We start from the raw sequence: 19,535 nt of genomic DNA, 5'->3' as shown, positions 1-19,535 counted from the left end.
CGTCTAGACCCTAAACATAATCCCTAAACTTAATTAACTAACTAAACACTTCATATAATCAAATTAAATTTCAAAAGTGTTAACTATACACAAAAATAAACACTTATAGGTAAAAAAAAAAATTCTCAAAAAAAACATTCACTCAAGCTTTCCAAAATATAACCCTAAGAATACATACAATACTACAATATATGTTGTCGAACCCTAAAACCAAAAAAATATCATGATTAACTACTTTCACTCATCTATGCTGAAAACAATTCAATTTTATTATATCTTAATTTACATTATTTAAAATTGTTTATAATTACAAGATTTTAATTTTTCATCTGTCAAAATATTTTTAAAAAATTTAAAAAATATTTTTAAGATCAACTACACCAGACAACTTACTTGGAAGTCGTCTAGACGAAGTCCAGCATCTCGGACGACTCAAAAGACTTACTGGAACTATATTCGTAAAAATGGATTCTGTTTTTTTTGTTTAGTCACAAGGGACTGGCTGTAATTTCACAAGGTTTTTAGGTTAGTTTTGCATTTGATTCAAGTTTAGGTATATGTTTGCATTTAAAATCATGTTTTGAATCATATTTGGCAAATTTCTCTTTACAAACACTAAATTATTTATTATTATCTTATTATAATTACCTATGCATTTTATAAGAACACCGCTATGGTTTTAGAGAGTCTTAACGCCTAAAACGGTTTTTAGAACACTGATATTTTCTAAATAGTTGTATTCTAATTTCCATAAAGTTGTATAATGCCGCACATCTATTGTTTAATATATATATGGGAATTTAATATGTGTTTCATTCAGTTCAAATCCATGAAGGTTTTATTGTTCTCCTGCTATAGCTCAAACGCTTCTTAAAATTTAGTCATCTTATTTTTCAATGTATGTTTCTCAGTAAAAATATATCTTCTTAAAGTAATCCTTGATCATGGTTTTACCGCAGAATACTCACATTCGCTCACAATAATCTTGTTCCTACACGATCACGATTTGAGGCAAAATGTCCATTTCATGATTCTCATCATCATTGACATATTTGGCATTGGAATTTTCATCAAACATATCTTCTGTCATATTTTACTGTAACTAGGGTGTTGAATAATGTGTACATGATAAGTTTTCATACGCACATATAAGATATATATCCTTATAAAAGTCTGGCAGCTTTTTGATGCATCATCATCAATCGGGTTTTAGAGGAATTTCACCATTTATCGTGAATCATGATTGAGTTCTTCTTTATACGCCGTTTTTTTTATTTTCATCATTTTCATTGTGGAGTTTGATTAGGCTTGAGTTTTTTCACTTTATTTTAAATTTTTCTCGTTTGTAAATTTAATTATGTTAAATTTTACCTAAAACTATTTAGAACTTATCAAAATGATTACTAATTTGTAAGTATACAATTTAGTATTGAAAATGTACAAATGAAGAAAGTTTAAATATGATAGATCTTATATAAAACTATTTATCCAAAATATTTCTAATTCATATAGGTAACATATCTCCAATAGTTAGATAGTATATCCAATCTTTGATGAAAAAAAAACAAAAGATAGTATACCCAATCTGTCATTTATATAAGATTATTATCTTTTATTTTTTAGTCAAATATTGGATATACTATCTAACTATTGGAGATCCGTTTTCTTTATGAATTAGGAATCTTTTGGATAAATTCTAACTAGTATAATATAATATGTATCACATTTATATATAAATAATACATTTTTACCAATGAAACAATCACTTTCTATACATAAGAAAAATCCTCATAGACATGGAGAACACAAAAATGTTCGTATTGGTAGCGATGATGTTAATGATTGGAAACCATCTAACTGAATCGGTTTACGCGTCTGATCCAATATCGCGTGCATTATGCTTTTTTAAATGTAATGAACTGTGTATTATTGATCCATTTAATCTTCTAAACGCTAAAAAATGTGACCTCAAATGTGCTAAGGAATGTGGTATGCCTGGTTATGTAAAACAAGACACAATCAACCAAATTGACTATTTATGCCAAGTGGGTTGTGTTAATCATCGTTGTGCTCTTACTGAAAATCAAAGTAAGTTTAGCCTTACTTTTATTCTAGCTGATAATGAATTGGTTTATATATTCTTATGCGATATCATGATTCTCCATTAATATTATATATATATATATATATATATCATTAATGTTTTTGTGGTTGTGTTTTATGGACAGATATGGGGAAAGCTGCGGGCTGTGTGAATTCATGTTCAGAAATTTGTAATAAAAAGAACTAATAGCGATAGAATATGTTATATTATAACAATTTAATGTTTAATGAAGATAGTATGAATCAAATCAATTAAATATACAATTAGGTTAAGATCTGCGCCTTGCATGGAATGAATATTATATATATAAATTATTTTATATGTTATATGTTTATAATATATTATGAAATAATAAATATATATTGAATAATTAAAAAGTCATTATCTACTACTTATATAATTAAATTGGTGCGAACGTATTAATAAATTTTATAAATCGAAAAAATAATTTTTCTATTTGATATGATATATAATTAAATTTAGATGATAGTAACATATATATAGTATATTTTAATATTAATATTTATTAGATGATGCTTTTTGCTCATATATTTTTATCATTTGTATCTGTTATAGAAAAAAGTCTAAATTAATGATAACAAAATTTTTACTGTGAGATTAGTGGTTTAAATAATTTATAATATTTTAAGAAATTAAGCTGTCAATATTTTTTCAAATTTTTTATCAAAAAAAATGTTCAAAGTAAATTTCAAAATTAAGATATTTATGTATTTTTATATGGCATATAGTTTAATTTAAAATGATACATATATTTATATATCTTTTATTTTTGATACTTATTAAATGAGAATTTTAACTTATATTATTTTTTTAATTATTTGTATCATGTCATAACAAAAGTTTTAAATCATAGATCACAAAATTTGAATGTGAAACTTTTAACAGTTTTAGTAATTTATCCTTGTTTTTAAAAATTCAAAATATAATATATAAATATTTTTTTTATTTTTTATTATATGGTTACTATGATTGTTTAATTTATTTTAATAGTTTAAAATTAAACAAATATAATTATAATATACACTTATTTTTATCAAATCTTTATTCAAAATCATTTATTGTCATATATACTTTAGCCACATTAGGCAATTCCGTAATCTTATTTAAGGAAATAATGAAGCACATTAATAATGTATTTATTGTGATTTAATAAAAATCTTATTATATATTTAGATGGACCAACCTATTTTTCTAAAGGCTCTAAGAATTATTTTAGTGATTACACGTGACTACAAAAAATGTTACAATGTTTCTCAAATAATATATAGGGGATTCAAAGCCTGTTTTCTAAATCGCATGTTTTCTATATATTTAAATATGGCTCGTAACTCGCAGTAACTGTGTCAATAAACAAAAGTAACTTGCAAGTGTATCACGAAACATTCGATTCTAGAATAATATGGTTTTCTAGAACTGGATATATATGATGGCTCAAGCAAATATCATCTTAGATTTCGTGTTTTTCACTTTTTGGATTTCTTGTAAATTGTTTTTAATGAAATCAAGTCATATACAAATTTATATTTTTCATCTAATAAAATATACATATAAAGAAAATATTTTAGTATTTCAAAAGGATATTTTATTTTAAAATATTTTTAAAAGTTAATATTACTATTCTGTGAATTTTCTATTTTTTTTATGAAATCATATTATACATACATATATATTTTCATTTTTCAATTCTTTTTTTTTATTTATAAGAAAATTCATTTTTGCTATTTGTATATGTTTTCAAAAAAATTTAAAAAGGAAACTAAATAAGAATTAAATAATAGTATTGTAAATGTAATATTTTTAATTCATTGCTATTTGTATATGTTTTCAGAAAATTTTAAAAAGGAAACTAAATAAGAAATAAATAATAGTATTGTAAATATAATATTTTTAATTCATTAAAGGTATCAGTGTAACCAACCATCGTTATAGTTAACGTGAGTAAAAACCTAATTTCTCAGATAATATTATATATATATATATATGTTTGTTCATTGGGATCATGAATTGGTGTTGAAAGACTTGATATCTTATGCTTTCTTACTTTATCTTGTTCGCTAATGGTAATGTAAACTTCTTACAGTATTGGCAAACCGTATTTGCTTTTTCCTAGCCTTCGTATCGAATATTTCACAATTATTTGACTTTTCATTCATGAGTAGTCCTTTTAGTTTTAGACTTTGATTAAACACCGGGAATTATCTCATTTTCGTTTTTTTTAAAGAAAATCATGTACCAGATAAATTTAATGTTAAGCAAAAATTTGCGTATTGGTTTTTATTTTATGTCTAAACACTAAAGAAATCGTTATCAAAATATTAATTCTGAAAGTATATTAAATTGAGTAAATTAGCTAAATATACTAACAAAGGTGGGATATCATTGAATGGGGGGAAAATGGTAATGTTGGGGGGAAGAAAATTGGAGGGATATAGGGTATGGAGTGCAAATAGGGAAAAAGTGGTATGTAGGGAGTACAAATTCTCTTAAATTTATATGCATCAGTAAAACTTCAAGTTAGCCCGAATGAAATCCGGTCGAATGTGGTTATAGTAAGCGCAAAGAAAATAGGTTCATAATCAACATCTACATCTGAGGGATGTAGGGGATCAAAGACCCTATGGTACAATGCATTTAGGATTAAGAAAAGTTTTGTTATAGGAAAAATGAAATTGGATAAATATAAATTTAGTGGATTAAAAAATTTTCATTTACATAACCAGTATACAAAATTTAAACTGATATTTGTTTCAATTGTTTTTTACTTTATTTAGATTCGTTTCTTTTTCGAAATTCATTCTTATTTGGTGGTGTTTTGTTTAGTATATGTATACACGATAACAACCGGATAATCTGAAACCGAAAACAACTATGAAAAATTTATGAATTCTTTACAATATTTAGAAAATAATATTTTAATCTTATAAAATTGTTTGAAATAATATCTCTTTGATTAAAAAATTGGTGAATATGAATTTCTTTGAAACTATTTCGGCCTCCCATTCATCATTTCATCTCCTATTGGCTATTTGGTCTTTTTATTGGCCCGGCAATGCAAATCGTATATTCTTAATTGGGCCGTTAACTCATACCAAAGCCCAATAAAATTTATAAGAAACCCTAATTCTAAACCCCTTTTTAAACCCCACACTTGCGCCTCTTCCTCCTCCATCACTCAAAACCCTTTTTCCGACAAGAACCCTAAACCCAACAGCCGACACCATGACAGAAGTCGAAGAAGTTCCAGCCGACACCGGAGACTACATGATCAAGCCCCAAAGCTTCACCCCCGCCATCGACACATCCCAGTGGCCCCTCCTCCTCAAGAACTACGACCTCCTCAACGTCCGTACCGGTCACTACACTCCCATCTCCTCCGGCCACTCCCCTCTCAAGCGTCCCCTCATTGACTACATCCGCTACGGTGTCATCAACCTCGACAAGCCCTCGAACCCTTCTTCCCACGAGGTCGTCGCTTGGATAAAACGCATCCTCCGCGTTGAGAAGACAGGACACAGTGGAACCCTTGACCCTAAAGTCACGGGTAACCTCATCGTCTGCATCGACAGAGCCACGAGGCTTGTGAAGTCTCAGCAAGGCGCGGGGAAAGAGTACGTCTGCGTTGCTCGTCTCCACTCTGCTGTCCCCGATGTTGCGAAGGTGGCGAGGGCTCTTGAGTCTCTCACCGGAGCTGTGTTCCAGAGACCGCCTTTGATCTCTGCTGTGAAGAGACAGCTGAGGATTAGGACGATCTATCAGAGTAAGTTGCTTGAGTACGATGCGGATAGGCATTTGGTTGTGTTCTGGGTTTCTTGTGAGGCGGGTACTTACATTAGGACCATGTGTGTTCACTTGGGGTTGCTTCTTGGTGTCGGTGGGCATATGCAAGAGCTTAGGAGGGTTAGGTCTGGGATCTTGGGTGAGAATGATAACATGGTTACTATGCATGATGTCATGGACGCTCAGTGGATGTATGATAACTACAAGGATGAGAGTTATCTCAGGAGGGTTATTATGCCTCTTGAGGTGATCTTGACGAGCTACAAGAGGCTCGTTGTGAAGGACTCTGCGGTTAATGCGATCTGCTACGGTGCTAAGCTGATGATTCCCGGGCTGTTGAGGTTCGAGAATGATATTGATGTTGGTACTGAGGTTGTTTTGATGACGACTAAAGGTGAGGCGATTGCTGTTGGTATCGCTGAGATGACGACCTCTGTGATGGCGACGTGTGATCATGGCGTTGTGGCGAAGATCAAGAGGGTGGTGATGGATAGGGATACTTACCCGAGGAAGTGGGGTTTGGGGCCTAGAGCTTCGATGAAGAAGAAGCTTATCGCTGATGGGAAGTTGGATAAGCATGGGAAGCCTAATGAGAAGACGCCTGTTGAGTGGAGCAGGAACGTTGTTTTGCCAACAGGTGGTGATGCTATGATCGCTGGTGCTGCTGCGGCTCCTGAGAAGGTTGTAGCTGTCGTGGAGAAGGTCGAGGCTGAGAATGGAGAAGTGAGCAAGCGTAAGCACAAGCGTGATGAGAGCAGTGACAGCCCCGCTCCTGTGTCAACCAAGAAGGCGAAGACCAAAGATGTTGAAGGAGGTGAGGGTGAAGAGAAGGTGAAGTCTGAGAAGAAGGAGAAGAAGAAGAAGAAGGACAAGGAGGAGGAGAAAGAAGAGGTAGCGACACCAAAGTCAGAGAAGAAGAAAAAGAAGAGCAAGGAGACTGATGAAGCTGCTTCAGCGGAGAAGAGTGAGAAGAAGAAGAAAAAGAAGAGCAAGGAGGTAGATGAAGCTGCTTCAGCGGAGAAGAGTGAGAAGAAGAAAAAGAAGGACAAGAAGAAGAAAAGCAAAGACAGCGAAGATGAGGAATAATTAGTTTGAGTTTTGTGTTATGGTATCTATTCTGGATAAAAGTGAGACAAAAGGCATTTTATGCTTGTATCCAACGTCTCACTTCAGATTAGTTTTTTTTTTTCTTAGTTTTTTACATTTATGTTTTTCCTTTTATCTGCAAGACTTTATGAGTGATGGTTTTGGTTCTTATGTTTTTCAACATTCTACAGTGTGAAAGTTCGTTTTGTGATAATGATAACTCTTGTTATTTGCTTGAACATGTGGATCAAGTTACAATGAATAATTTAATTATAGGAAACTTGGACAACCTGTGGAAGGACTCAAACAATAACTAATCTCAACTTTACTACTTCATATGGATAGAGCAATTTACCAGGTATGTGACTGCACACCAAGAACACATTAACTCATGTATGGAATGGATAAAAGGAATGTGGACTTGTTTGCATTTAGTACTTGTTAATGGATTGAGAGAGAGAGCATTGTTGTTTTACCAGTTTCTTGGGTCCTTGTCCTTTGTGTTAGTTAAGTCTGTTTGGCAATGAGGATACGACTAAGTCTGTTTGGTTACAGGTTTATAAGTCCTCCTTATTGCCATTGGACCGAGCACGAGAAGTCTCCCTGTTATTGCCGCTATATAAGAAATAATGAACACGAGGATAATACTGAAGTTATCTACTAGGATCCGAAAGATGTTTGAATCCGACGAGCGTTTCAAAACACATCGACTATTTGTGTGTGCAAAAGAGAACTATTTTTTCTTCTTTTTTCACATTTGTCATGTAACGTAAATTTGGATTCCCAAATATAGAAAGTCCAAAAAGACTAGCGTGCGTCTTACGTCTCCATTTTTGTCTCTTACCAAATGAATCTGAAAAAAGTTATTTTCCTCTGTTCTTCCCCTTTTACCATAGATCCAAATGCATCTCTCTCAAAACACTTTCTATCATGTTTTATTCTTTCGATTAACCTCTTTTGATTCTTGTCTTGCATGCGTTTAGAATAGGTCTCTGAGTCCCCAGACACAATGGATATAAGCAACGAGGCAAGCGTGGATCCGTTCTCAATAGGACCCACGGGTATCATCGGAAGAACAATAGCCTTTCGTGTCCTGCTCTGCAAATCAACGACTACGCTCAGACACAAACTGTTCAGATTCCTCGTGTGTTTCTACGGAGGAGCTAGATCTTTTCTATCACCGTGTGTGTCCTGGCTACACCCGAGAAACCCACAAGGGATATTAGCTATGGTGACAACGATGGCCTTTATGTTGAACCGCTACACAAGCTTAAAAGCAAAGGCTGAGATGGCTTACAGGAGGAAGTTCTGGAGGAACATGATGACAGCTGCATTGACTCATGAGGAATGGTCTCACGCCGCCAAGATGCTTGATAAAGAGACTCCCAAGATGAACGAGACCGATCTTTTCGATGTGGAGCTCGTGAGGAACAAGCTCGAGGAGCTTAAGCATAGACGTCACGAGAATTCTCTGAGAGACATTATCTTCTGCATGAGAGCTGATCTTGTGAGGAACCTCGGTAACATGTGTAACCCTGAGCTTCACAAAGGAAGGCTTCAGGTTCCGAAACTCATCAAGGAGTATATAGACGAGGTCTCTACGCAGCTTAGGATGGTTTGTGATACGGACACTGAAGAGCTTTCTCTCGAGGAGAAACTATCTTTCATGCACGAGACGAGGCACGCGTTTGGAAGAACGGCTCTTCTTCTAAGCGGAGGAGCTTCTCTCGGTGCGTTCCATCTCGGTGTGGTTAAGACCCTTGTGGAACACAAGCTGTTGCCGAGGATTATAGCCGGTTCAAGCGTGGGGTCGGTGATGTGTGCGGTCGTGGGGACAAGGTCGTGGCCTGAGTTACAAAGCTTCTTTGAAGGCTCGTGGCACGCGTTGCAGTTCTTTGATCAGATGGGAGGGATCTTCACTATTGCGAAACGTGTGATGACTCAAGGTGCGGTTCATGAGATCAGACATTTGCAATGGAAGCTGAGGAACCTCACCAACAATCTCACGTTCCAAGAGGCTTACGACATGACAGGACGGATTCTTGGGATAACGGTTTGTTCCCCGAGGAAGCACGAGCCGCCTAGATGCCTTAACTATCTGACTTCTCCTCATGTGGTGATATGGAGTGCAGTGACTGCATCTTGTGCCTTTCCAGGTCTTTTTGAGGCTCAGGAACTCATGGCTAAAGACAGAACTGGTGAGATTGTTCCTTATCACCCAATATTTAATCCTGAAGAGACCTCAGGAGCATCGGTTAGGCGATGGAGAGACGGTAGTTTGGAGATGGACTTACCGATGATTCAACTCAAAGAGCTTTTTAATGTTAACCATTTCATTGTGAGTCAAGCTAACCCTCACATCGCACCTTTCTTGAGGATGAAGGAGTTTGTGAGAGCTTGTGGAGGCAGATTTGCAGCAAAGGTATGGTTCATATATTCACTTTTTCCATTAGTAATAGACAAAGTTGTGATTCATTTCTCAAAAGTAAATCTCTTGTTATATCATAGCTTGCTCAACTTATGGAGATGGAAGTGAAGCATAGATGTAATCAAGTACTAGAGCTCGGGTTGCCTCTGAGAGAAGTAGCTAAGCTGTTTGCTCAAGAGTGGGAAGGGGATGTCACTATCGTCATGCCCGCCACTATTTCTCAGGTAAGCAAAATTCTTGTAACAATTTAGGGGTGGACAAAAAAAAATCAGAATCGAGAATCGAAAACCCGATAGAAATGAATCCGAACCGAACTGAGCCGACGTAAATTTTGAAAAGGTCTTACAATATTTTAGGTTCTAATTTTATCCATGTATAAAAAAATCCCTAAAAATTCAAAAATTAAAAAAAAAAAGAGAGAACTATACCAAACCTGAATTCAGAACAAACAAATTCGGTGAAATGATAAAATATCCTAATGAGTAATGAGTGCTAAAATAAATATTTAAACCATAAATAGTTTGTCCAAAAAAAATATTTAAACCATAAATTTGTTCCAAAAAAAACATATAAATAAATAACTGAAATATTCAGTTGAATGTATAGTTTGGTATTTGATCATAAACATCTAAATTTGTATGTTGTATATTTTGTTAATAAGATTTTTTTCTCTAATAGTTTTGAATTGAAAAATAGTTTTAGATAGCATAAACGGATATTCGTATCCGAACCAAACCGCGAAAATTCAAATCGTAGAGATTTCATCTTAACAGAGCTACTAATCTTACGCCTCCAAAATCTAAAACCCGAATGAACCGAATGTGAATGTATTAATCATTTCTTATCTTATTGCTCTATGTGTGTTCCATATGCAGTACTTGAAGATCATACAGAACCCATCCAACGTAGAGATTCAAAAGGCAGCAAACCAAGGAAGGAGATGCACCTGGGAGAAGCTCGCCGTCATCAAAGCAAACTTCGGCATCGAACTCGCCCTCGACGAGTGCGTCGCCGTCCTCAACCACATGCGCCGCATCAAACGCACCGCACGAAGAGCAGCCGCCGCCGCCTCCGCCTCCGTCTCCGTCTCATCCTCCTCCCAACATCCTCTACCCGTAGGCCCCACCAGATTCAGCGCCTCCAGAAGAATCCCTTCCTGGAACTGCATCGCGCGCGAGAACTCAGCCGGATCCGTCGACGACGACGTCCTCGCCGAAGCCGCGTTGCTCTACCAGCAACTCGTCGTCCACCGAGGCGGTAACTGCAACAGCTCGCACGACGGAGATTCCCCGGAGGCTGGAGACTGGACTAGGTCTGGTGGACCGTTGGAGAGGACCACGTCTGCTCAGATGTTCATGGACTACGTTCAGAACCTCGACGGTGCTGATCCGGGGGTTGATTTGAACGGAGACGCTTCTTCGAGGAGCATCACGGTGGCGGAAGGGGATTATCTGCAGACGGGGAGGACGCATAATGGATTCGTGTTGAATCTTGTTAGAGGGGAGAGTTTGAGGAGGAATAATCAAGATGTGGAGGATAGGCAAAACGTTGATGAAGCTCCCGAGTGCGTGCAACTTGATTCTCCGGAGAAGGATATCGATAGAGGTAGCTCGGCTTCGGAAGACGGAGACGCGGAGGTAGAGACGGTGGTGGATACGAATCTAAGCCAACACCACGAGTAATGGTTGATGTTTCCTTTTTTGGAAAGGACTATGTTGTAAATCTTATGGTTACTTTTAAATTTTGTAGTACAGTCCTTAATATTTTGTAAAAAATTTATTTTAGTGATGAGACTTTTTGTTTGATTGTTATTTTATTCTGCCACGAAAGAAAAGATTAATTAATGATTTAACTACGATTTCTAGAGAATAATGTTATACATAAGTTAATGCTCGAGCTTAACTGATCTACCATATTTTTAAGTTTTAGATAGACGCTCTGTATAACTTGGAATTGCAAATGAAAATCTTTTGAGAATGTCAGTTTGAGTTTCACTGAAATCATATTTACCCAATATTCGAGATTTCTTCAAGAGTCGAATAATTACTTGGGTTTAACCTATTGTATTTGTACACGTTAACATTGTCGTGAAGTTAACACAATAATTTTTTTACTGAAATACATGACAATTCAAATGACCTGTATATTTTTTAATCATATGTATTTGACTTAAATAAAAAGAATCTTTGATAATTGAGATAGTTATATATTTTTGTTTTGTTTTGTTATACAGTTACTTCCGCGATGCATAAATCCGAATCTAGTGTATATATATGGTCAAAACTATTTTTAGTGTCTCTTTTTTTTTATAAAAGGCTTCATTGATTCCAAAAACAAATAAATTGTTGTTGTTTTTATATTCAACATAAGTATATGGCCCTTTTGTTTGTGGCCTCCTTGTCTTCTCATTTCCTTTCACTTTTCATGGAATAAACGTTTACATTTGTTGGCATGTGTGGCATGTCCATATATTCACATAGAAAAAGACCACAACCAAAAATTAACTAGTTCTTCAATATGTCTTATCGTAACTAGAAAATGATCGTCTTAGAAGAAAACCTAGAAGTGGTGGTGGTGATGATGATGATACATCGTTGACGGGTCATGATAATGATGATGATGCAGGCTCGTTTCTTCCGTCTGATTGCCATGTTCATCTCCAAAATCCGGATTTGTAGCTCCACGATTAAGATAAACCAATCTTGAATCCAAACTACTCCCCTTTACCCGTTTGTCTTTCATCCTAGGGTAGATCACGGTGTTGTTAACGTTATTGTTATTGTTCCCTTCTTCTCGAGAAATCACCATTGCAGCAGACTGGACCAGCTCGAGACAAAGTCTGAGCTTATTAGGCTCAATGTGAGTCAATCCATGAATTGTCCCCTTAAACAAAAAATCTGAAGTTAGGGTTCTAAGGATGTCAAGAGGAGTGATACCATCAACTGTCTGAACGGTTGGATCAGCATGGTGGTCAAGTAACACGGCCACCATATCCGGAGAGACCATCTCTGCTGCGATGTGGAGTGCGGTTTTCCTGGTGGGACCTGCCGGATGGTTCACATCAGCTGCTCCAAGCTCAAGAAGTGCCTTCACAACCTCTCTACTACAATTCTCCACCGCGTAAAACAAAGCTAATGACTCGTCTAGATTGAGTCCTTCTCCCATAACCATAAGCTTTACTAGCTCAAAATCCGAGGAGTCTAATGCTCGTCTCATCCTCTTGATCTTCTGGTCCTCTAGGTTTAGAGCCGAGTTTTGGTCATGTTGGTGAGGCATTAGAGAACGTAGAGGTATGGATGATTTGAGACGAAGCTCCTCAACCTTGCCTAAGAGTTCGATTGGGAGATGTTTGGCTAGAATCTCTGTTGGAAGACCAGATTTGGAGACTAGGTAGGAGCATGTGGTCCATAACTGATGCATGTCTTGCTTTCTTGAAGCTATTAGTACTTTCATCACGTCTTCAATGGAGGCTTTCTCCACCATGCTTGTCAAATGTTTCTGTGATTAAAAAGAAAATGAAAGTTAAGACAAAGTGTTGAATTTGTAGACACTATCCATTATTTATTTTCCATTTGCATCAATATGCATGTTCGTTCATTGTAAAGGAGTACTCAAAAGGAACTATTTTTGCACCAAGGGTTTTCATTGTATCTAACTCCAAATGAGGAAAGTGAGGTAAGACCATGATAGGAAAAAGACCTAATGGTGGCCTATAGAATGATAAAATCTTTTGATTCATTGCATTTGTGGAATTGCTGAACTTAAATGGCCGTTATAGACATATATCATATATGTCATAGTAAATTCATGCAAAATCGCATAATGATCATGTCAATCCTCTTAGCCCAAACAAAACAAGTTAATGATATCATTTTTTCTCAATTGGTGGGTTACTAATAAAATCCCTATTATTTATTAGTCAAAGTTACTATTTTCAAAATATATATTTATGTGATGAGTTTGGATCATGGATGAAAGAAAACCACACAAAAAACCCAAAAGTTATTAATTGAGTAATTTTTCTCTTTGTGCAACACAACACATCAGTTCATCGCCGTCGAAGTCCTGAAAGAAAGTTTCAGTACGTGCAATGCAAGAAATCTTTAACCTTAGTTACACATGAAATCTATATAATACCAGCTCTTATCTATTTTTATATACGTGTATCATCATCAATAGGGTTTCGAAATTTAACTCAACCGAACTGAACCAAACCGAGCCAAAGCGGAACAGTTCATTACCAAGATTAAAGATCAAGAATCAATTAACCTAAGAAGAATTTCTTAATAATTAGAACCTGAGTAAGCAACGCGAGCTGCTCAACTCCAAAATAACGAGCGGCAGCTAAGATATCTAAGGAGAGATCAACGGCTGCAGTGCACTGCGTGTGCCAACATCCTCTATCTCCACAGTTTGATCTTGACTCGTGCTTATGCGGTACGAGTGAGACTTGACCACTGTATAAGAACTGAAGTAGAAGCAAGAAAACTTCGTAACTTACAGAGTTAACCGGTACGACTCCTCCCACTGAGGCCACTCTGGCTCCTGAAGCTGAACTGGTTCCTGTTTGTGGAAGATCAGATCCGTAGAAAAATTTGCGGAAGAAGAGGCTACGTGCAGCAAGGATGCAGCGGTGAGCGTGGACCAGACGGCCTTCGACGCTGAAAGTGACGTCAGAGAAAGCTTGACCGTTGATTAAAAGGTTTAGGTAATCTAACGACAGAGATTCCTCGACACTACTAGTCATCGCTTCTGCTTATTCTTTTTTTTTTTGTGTGTAAAACTTAGGGTTTCAGAGTACTATAAAAAATACTATCCTTTGATTTCATAAGCAATAGAAAATGAAGAAAATGATTTGTTTTTTTGAAAGAAAAAATCATGTAAGTATAATTGGGTCAAGCTTTTATCTTGAGAAGCACATGGAGAAGATGAAGGAAGAAGAGAGGGAGAGAGTCTTTTTTTTTTTTTTTGGGTCACAAGAGGGAGAGAGTCTATAGTGTTTGAAAGATTGGTCTTTTGTGTATAGAGAGATAGAGAGAGAGAAAGAGACATAGATCTGAATAGGCGGACCAAGGGGTCTCTAGTTAATTTATAATAAATTAAAAGACGATAAAATGATTAATGTCGACATGTGTGCTTTCTTTTATTGGCTGGAAACAGTTGGAGTTTTGAGAAATTTCAGTGATATATCCTTTGTTACTATAAAATTGGAAGATAACAACGTGACATTACGGTTTGCTTAACATATAGTATTATTAGTTTTGTAATTTGTAAATGTCAAATAAAAACCATGAGAGAGAGAGGGACTCATAAAAAAAGACATATCATTAGCTACCGACTAAGGGTATGACTGGTTTTCCCGCTACCACCCGCAAACGCAGCTTTTGCGGTTGGTAGCGGTTGCTGGCGTTTTGCAACAATCGCTCAAACCGCTCTAAACCGCTCCAAAGCGCTCCAAATCGCTCTGAACCTCATAAATTCAAAAGCTGGTTCCAGCTAGCGTTTGCGGTTGCGGGCGTTTGCGGGAGGACAAAATTTTTTTTTTTTTTCCAAAACAATATAAATACAAAAATAAAAAAATTCAATAAAAAATTAAATTGAAATTATAAAAATGCTAAAATATATCAATTAAATTTTAATTAATATTATAAAACTTTAAAATAAAAATATTTTATATATTTTAAAAAAAAAATTAAACTATAACTTTCTAAATATAAATTTTATATTTATTATAATATTATTATTTTTGATATTTTTATAATTGTATAAAATGTAAATATTGTTAATTTATTATTTAACTGCTGCTGCATTTGGTAGTTAACCAGTCATAAGTATCCCGCAAACGCACCAATTTCTAACCGCAGAACCAGTCGTACAAATCTCTTAAAACCGCTAGAAACCGTAACCACCTGCATCCGCAAACTCCCGCAACCGCAACCGCAACCGCTGCGGTTGAACCAGTCAGGCCCTAACTTAAACCCAAATTAAACCATATGTCACCTAACACTCGAGACAAGGAAATACTAATTTAGTTTTTTTTTTTTTTTGCTAAAATTTGGTGCAAATATTAGTTTTAGTTTAGTTGCAAGGAAAATAGAACCTAGACAAGATCTTTGGCAACTGTCTTTTTGGCTCGGTTCACGACATGTGATACAACACAATCAACACCATGATGTTATATAAGAAACATATAAATATGGGGTTGATATGTTACCTAATGCTAATAAAATGAGGGTTTTCGGTGCAAGGAAGAAATTGTTTTAGAAAATGTCAAATAACATATTGAAACATCGCCGATCACAAAATATTAGAGAATAATAATTTTCAATACGACATGTCTATGAAACTTTGATTTTCTTTTTTTTTTCTTTTCTTTTTTTTTTGAGAAAGGGCCTATCTTTTTTTCTTTTCTTTTTTGGACAAATGAAACTTGATTTTTTTTAAAAAAAACTGGATTTGCACCAAGCCACTTTATACGACATGTCTATGAAACTCTTTTATTTTCAAAGCATTTAGCCATTTACCACACTTATCGCAGGAAACAGACCAACCAAGATCACTATTCGAAGCCAAATGCATGCGTGGTAAATTGCTAATATGAAAATGGTAAATTGGACAGGACGGTAATGGATAAGAACAATAGTATAATGCGTATAAAGTGAAAACCACTAAAAGCTTCGACTGTACTTAGTAAAAATGTTATTTGATGATTTGGCGTTTTGACCGTTGGTCCATTTCTGACCATCTCTTCTTCTTCTTCCTTTTTTGAACAACAACAAACTTATCATTAATTGACCCATCGTCTCTTCTCGTTTTTCTTTTTTCTTTTTTCTTTTAGGGTCAAACATCATCTCTTCTCTTGTTTGCCACTTTTTCTTGTACATGAAAAAGAAGGAAAGTATGTTATTTTCTACGCGATTCATAATAGTTAGGATGGAGAGAAAAGTAAATGATTTCGGTTATGCTATGGAAGTACTGGGATGTAATTTTTATCTTCCAAACTTTAAGAATACCATCTATGACTATAACTGTTGTATTGTGAAACCAGTGATTGATAAAATGTAAAGAATCATTATTTCAATAACATAAGAGTTTAATAAAATTGCAAAATCTAAAAACACTCAACTTTTTGAATAACAAAAAATTGTACAATGAATTACAAATCATTAATACCAATAACAAAAGATATGATTAAGAGCTTGATTGGGACGGTAGTTAGTTGGGTTCAAAGCCTTGCTATATCCAATCACAATAATTATCAAAGCATTCGAGAGAGCATTAGCAGCGTCTATATGCTCAATAACTAAATGCTCTTTGAACAAGCTAGCATTATAACCTATTAACTAGGTTAAGATCCGCGCTTTTCGCGGGATGAACATTATATATATAAATTATTTTATATATATTATATGTTTATAACATATTATGAAATAATAAATATATATTGAATAATTAAAAAGTCAATATCTACTACTTATATAATTAAATTGGTGCGAACATATAAATAAATTTTATAAATCGAAAAAATATTTTTCTATTTGATATGATATATTTAAATTTAAATGATAGTAACATATATATGGTATATTTTAATATTAATATTTATTAAATGATGCTTTTTGCTCATATTTTTTATCATTTGTATATGTTGTAGAAAAAAGTCTAAATTAGTGATAACAAAAATTTCACTGTGGGATTAATGGTTTAAGTAATTTATAATATTTAAAAAAATTAAGTTGTTAATATTTTTTCAAATTTTTATCAAAAAAATGTTCAAAGTAAATTTTAAAATTAAGATATTTATGTATTTTTATATGGCATATAGTTTAATTTAAAATGATACATATATTTATATATCTTTTATTTTTGATACTTATTAAATGAGACTTTCAACTTAAATTATTTTTTAATTATTTGTATCATGTCATAACAAAAGTTTTAAATCATCGATAACAAAATTTGAATGTGAAACTTTTATAAGTTTTAGCAATTTATACTCATTTTCAAAAATTCAAAATATAATATATAAATAAATTTTTTAATTTTCATTATATGGTTACTATGATTGTTTAATTTATTTTAATAGCTTAAAATTTAAAAAATATAATTATAATACACACTTATTTTTATCAAATCTTTATTATTCAAAATCATTAATTGTTATATATACTTTAGCCATATTAGGCAATTCCGTAATCTTATTTAAGGAAATAATGAAGCACATTAATAATGTATTTATTGTGGTTTAATAAAAAGCTTATTATATATTTAGATGGACCAACCTATTTCTCTAAGGATTTTAAGAATCATTCTAGTGATGACACGTGCCTACAAAAAATGTTGCAATGCTTCTCAAATAATATATAGGGGATTAACAATTACTAAAATACCCTCTATATTCAATTAAAAGTAAGCAAAATAACAACATAATATTTTCCAACCCTAATCCTAACGACGCACAATTTTGTTATAAATATCTTGATGACAAAAGTTTGGGTTTGACCAAAAGCAGCCGTCAAGAATTTCAATCTAAACGTAAAGAATGTTGTTTTCTTGATCTTATATAATTATTCATACACTTAAAATTTTGTGTTGTCATAAGAAACTGCGAACGTAGTGTTTAATTTTTTGCAACATATAACCGTTTTGAATTATGAGTTTAGGTTTTGTATGTTTGTGTTCATCATGATGAAGCTGAAACTATTTTTCGTTGTTGCTTCTTATTAAAAAATACACTTATATATACTAGTATTTGTATACTTTATTAGTTAACTTGTTTTTTATATAACTTTTATAGTTGTTGGGAAATATGTATTATGTTTTTTTATTAATTCTTATAGTTATAATTATGTCTATTTTCGTCATTTGGTATCTTAAATGTTACAGCTCTACCAATCACATAATTGAATTATTATTAATATAGCATATAGCTTCTGCCACTTACTTTTTCTTCTAATGCTCTCTGCCAAATTAAACCCTAAAACTTTGAAGATCTTGTTTGGAAATTGAAGATTTTTGGGAGAATTTATAGATGGGTGATTTTGGTAAGATTTTTTCAACCATTGGATTATCTTTAATCTCAACGCGTTGTGTTCGTTGAAGCTAGCTAACTAAAAAAAACACACACACACAATATGGCTTCTCCTTGGTTCCAACTACACGTATAATTAACACCACGAACGAAACCTTTGTTTGTGTTGTCTACAATATTACATTATAGTCCCAAGATTTCATAATTTCAGTATTTTATGTTTCAGATCGAACTCTTTATTTTTCAAAACGAGATTTTGATTTTATTTTAAACATTCAGTTTTTAGGGGAATTTATAAAATTAATGACAGATGCCAACAAAAACTACTTGTATGTCAAAAGTTCCATAAAAATTACTAGGTAGATATTTACTTAATTTAAAATTTGTCGCATATCTAGTTAGTTAGAGCACTTTCGTTCAAAGCGGTGTGTGTCTAATTCAGCTAAAGGCATGGTCGAGGGCCAGAGGCTGAACAAGTCAATTTATTTTGTATCAGAAACAATAATGCAGGTAAAAAGTATTTTAAGGACAGGAAAAAAATTCGTTAATCACAATAAATAATGTAAAATTTAAAATTGGTGGTGTAGGGCTGAAGGACATAGGGATGCATGTCGGCCGGTTGATCGGGTCCATCTGTCAGGCCACTATAATATTTCCTACTTATTTTTTGTTTTAATTTAATTTCTTGAAACACTATCAAGAATTACAAAATATCCAAGAGTTACAAAATATCAAACCTAAACTAAATTTTATAAACCACTTTAATTAAAATAGTAGGTCAAATAAATTTAAAGATGATTAACATACTTAAGCCTGTCCTCATTACTGTAAGCGGATGCAGATATGGATTTACAGTTGAAAAACTTGGAAGTTTAATCAATTAAAAATAGTGATAATTATAGCATTTTTTTGTGTTTGTATCAATAGTATTATCTTGTTAGTTCAATATACATCCAAAGAGCTTTTTATGATATGCAATATATGTAGTTATCTACTAGTTTTTAATATGAATTAATCATTGACAATTGCTAATTACATTTTATTGAATTTAATATATATATATATGTAACTTACTGGAAAAGCATTAG

General features: G+C 33.7%; 3 protein-coding genes across 3 annotated transcripts; 2 read left to right on the top strand and 1 right to left on the bottom strand.

The window, feature by feature from the left end:
• The first annotated feature begins 5,281 nt into the window (after positions 1-5,281).
• Positions 5,282-7,217, top strand: LOC103830088 (H/ACA ribonucleoprotein complex subunit 4). The gene has a single exon (XM_009105798.3). The coding sequence runs from the start codon at positions 5,345-5,347 to the stop codon at positions 6,986-6,988; it is 1,644 nt and encodes a 547-aa protein (XP_009104046.1). The 5' UTR covers positions 5,282-5,344; the 3' UTR covers positions 6,989-7,217.
• Positions 7,218-7,463: 246 nt separating this feature from the next.
• LOC103830087 (triacylglycerol lipase SDP1L) lies at positions 7,464-11,274 on the top strand. The gene is made up of 3 exons (XM_009105797.3): positions 7,464-9,410; positions 9,497-9,640; positions 10,292-11,274. Exons 1-3 carry the CDS (start codon positions 7,998-8,000, stop codon positions 11,096-11,098), a joined length of 2,364 nt encoding a protein of 787 aa, XP_009104045.1. The 5' UTR covers positions 7,464-7,997; the 3' UTR covers positions 11,099-11,274.
• A 349-nt stretch (positions 11,275-11,623) lies between these two features.
• Positions 11,624-14,935, bottom strand: LOC103830086 (regulatory protein NPR6). The gene is made up of 2 exons (XM_009105794.3): positions 13,714-14,935; positions 11,624-12,914 (listed from the first exon to the last, which is right to left on the bottom strand). The coding sequence occupies exons 1-2, from the start codon at positions 14,161-14,163 to the stop codon at positions 11,976-11,978; spliced, it is 1,389 nt and encodes a 462-aa protein (XP_009104042.1). The 5' UTR covers positions 14,164-14,935; the 3' UTR covers positions 11,624-11,975.
• Positions 14,936-19,535: the final 4,600 nt, after the last annotated feature.

The sequence above is a fragment of the Brassica rapa genome, chromosome A07, assembly GCF_000309985.2.
Source record: "Brassica rapa cultivar Chiifu-401-42 chromosome A07, CAAS_Brap_v3.01, whole genome shotgun sequence".
Taxonomy (NCBI): domain Eukaryota; kingdom Viridiplantae; phylum Streptophyta; class Magnoliopsida; order Brassicales; family Brassicaceae; genus Brassica; species Brassica rapa.
The sequence above is the reverse complement of the archived record's forward strand: the minus strand, read 5'-3'. Positions and strand labels throughout refer to the sequence as shown.

Excerpts from the sequence above, each read along its gene's own strand:
- LOC103830086 (XM_009105794.3), bottom strand. The coding sequence starts at position 14,163 with ATGACTAGTAGTGTCGAGGAATCTCTGTCGTTAGATTACCTAAACCTT. Across the intron at positions 12,915-13,713 it reads AGCTCGCGTTGCTTACTCAG|AAACATTTGACAAGCATGGT; the intron begins GTTCTAATTATT and ends TTTTAATCACAG.
- LOC103830087 (XM_009105797.3), top strand. The coding sequence starts at position 7,998 with ATGGATATAAGCAACGAGGCAAGCGTGGATCCGTTCTCAATAGGACCC. Across the intron at positions 9,411-9,496 it reads GAGGCAGATTTGCAGCAAAG|CTTGCTCAACTTATGGAGAT; the intron begins GTATGGTTCATA and ends GTTATATCATAG. Across the intron at positions 9,641-10,291 it reads TGCCCGCCACTATTTCTCAG|TACTTGAAGATCATACAGAA; the intron begins GTAAGCAAAATT and ends TTCCATATGCAG.
- LOC103830088 (XM_009105798.3), top strand. The coding sequence starts at position 5,345 with ATGACAGAAGTCGAAGAAGTTCCAGCCGACACCGGAGACTACATGATC.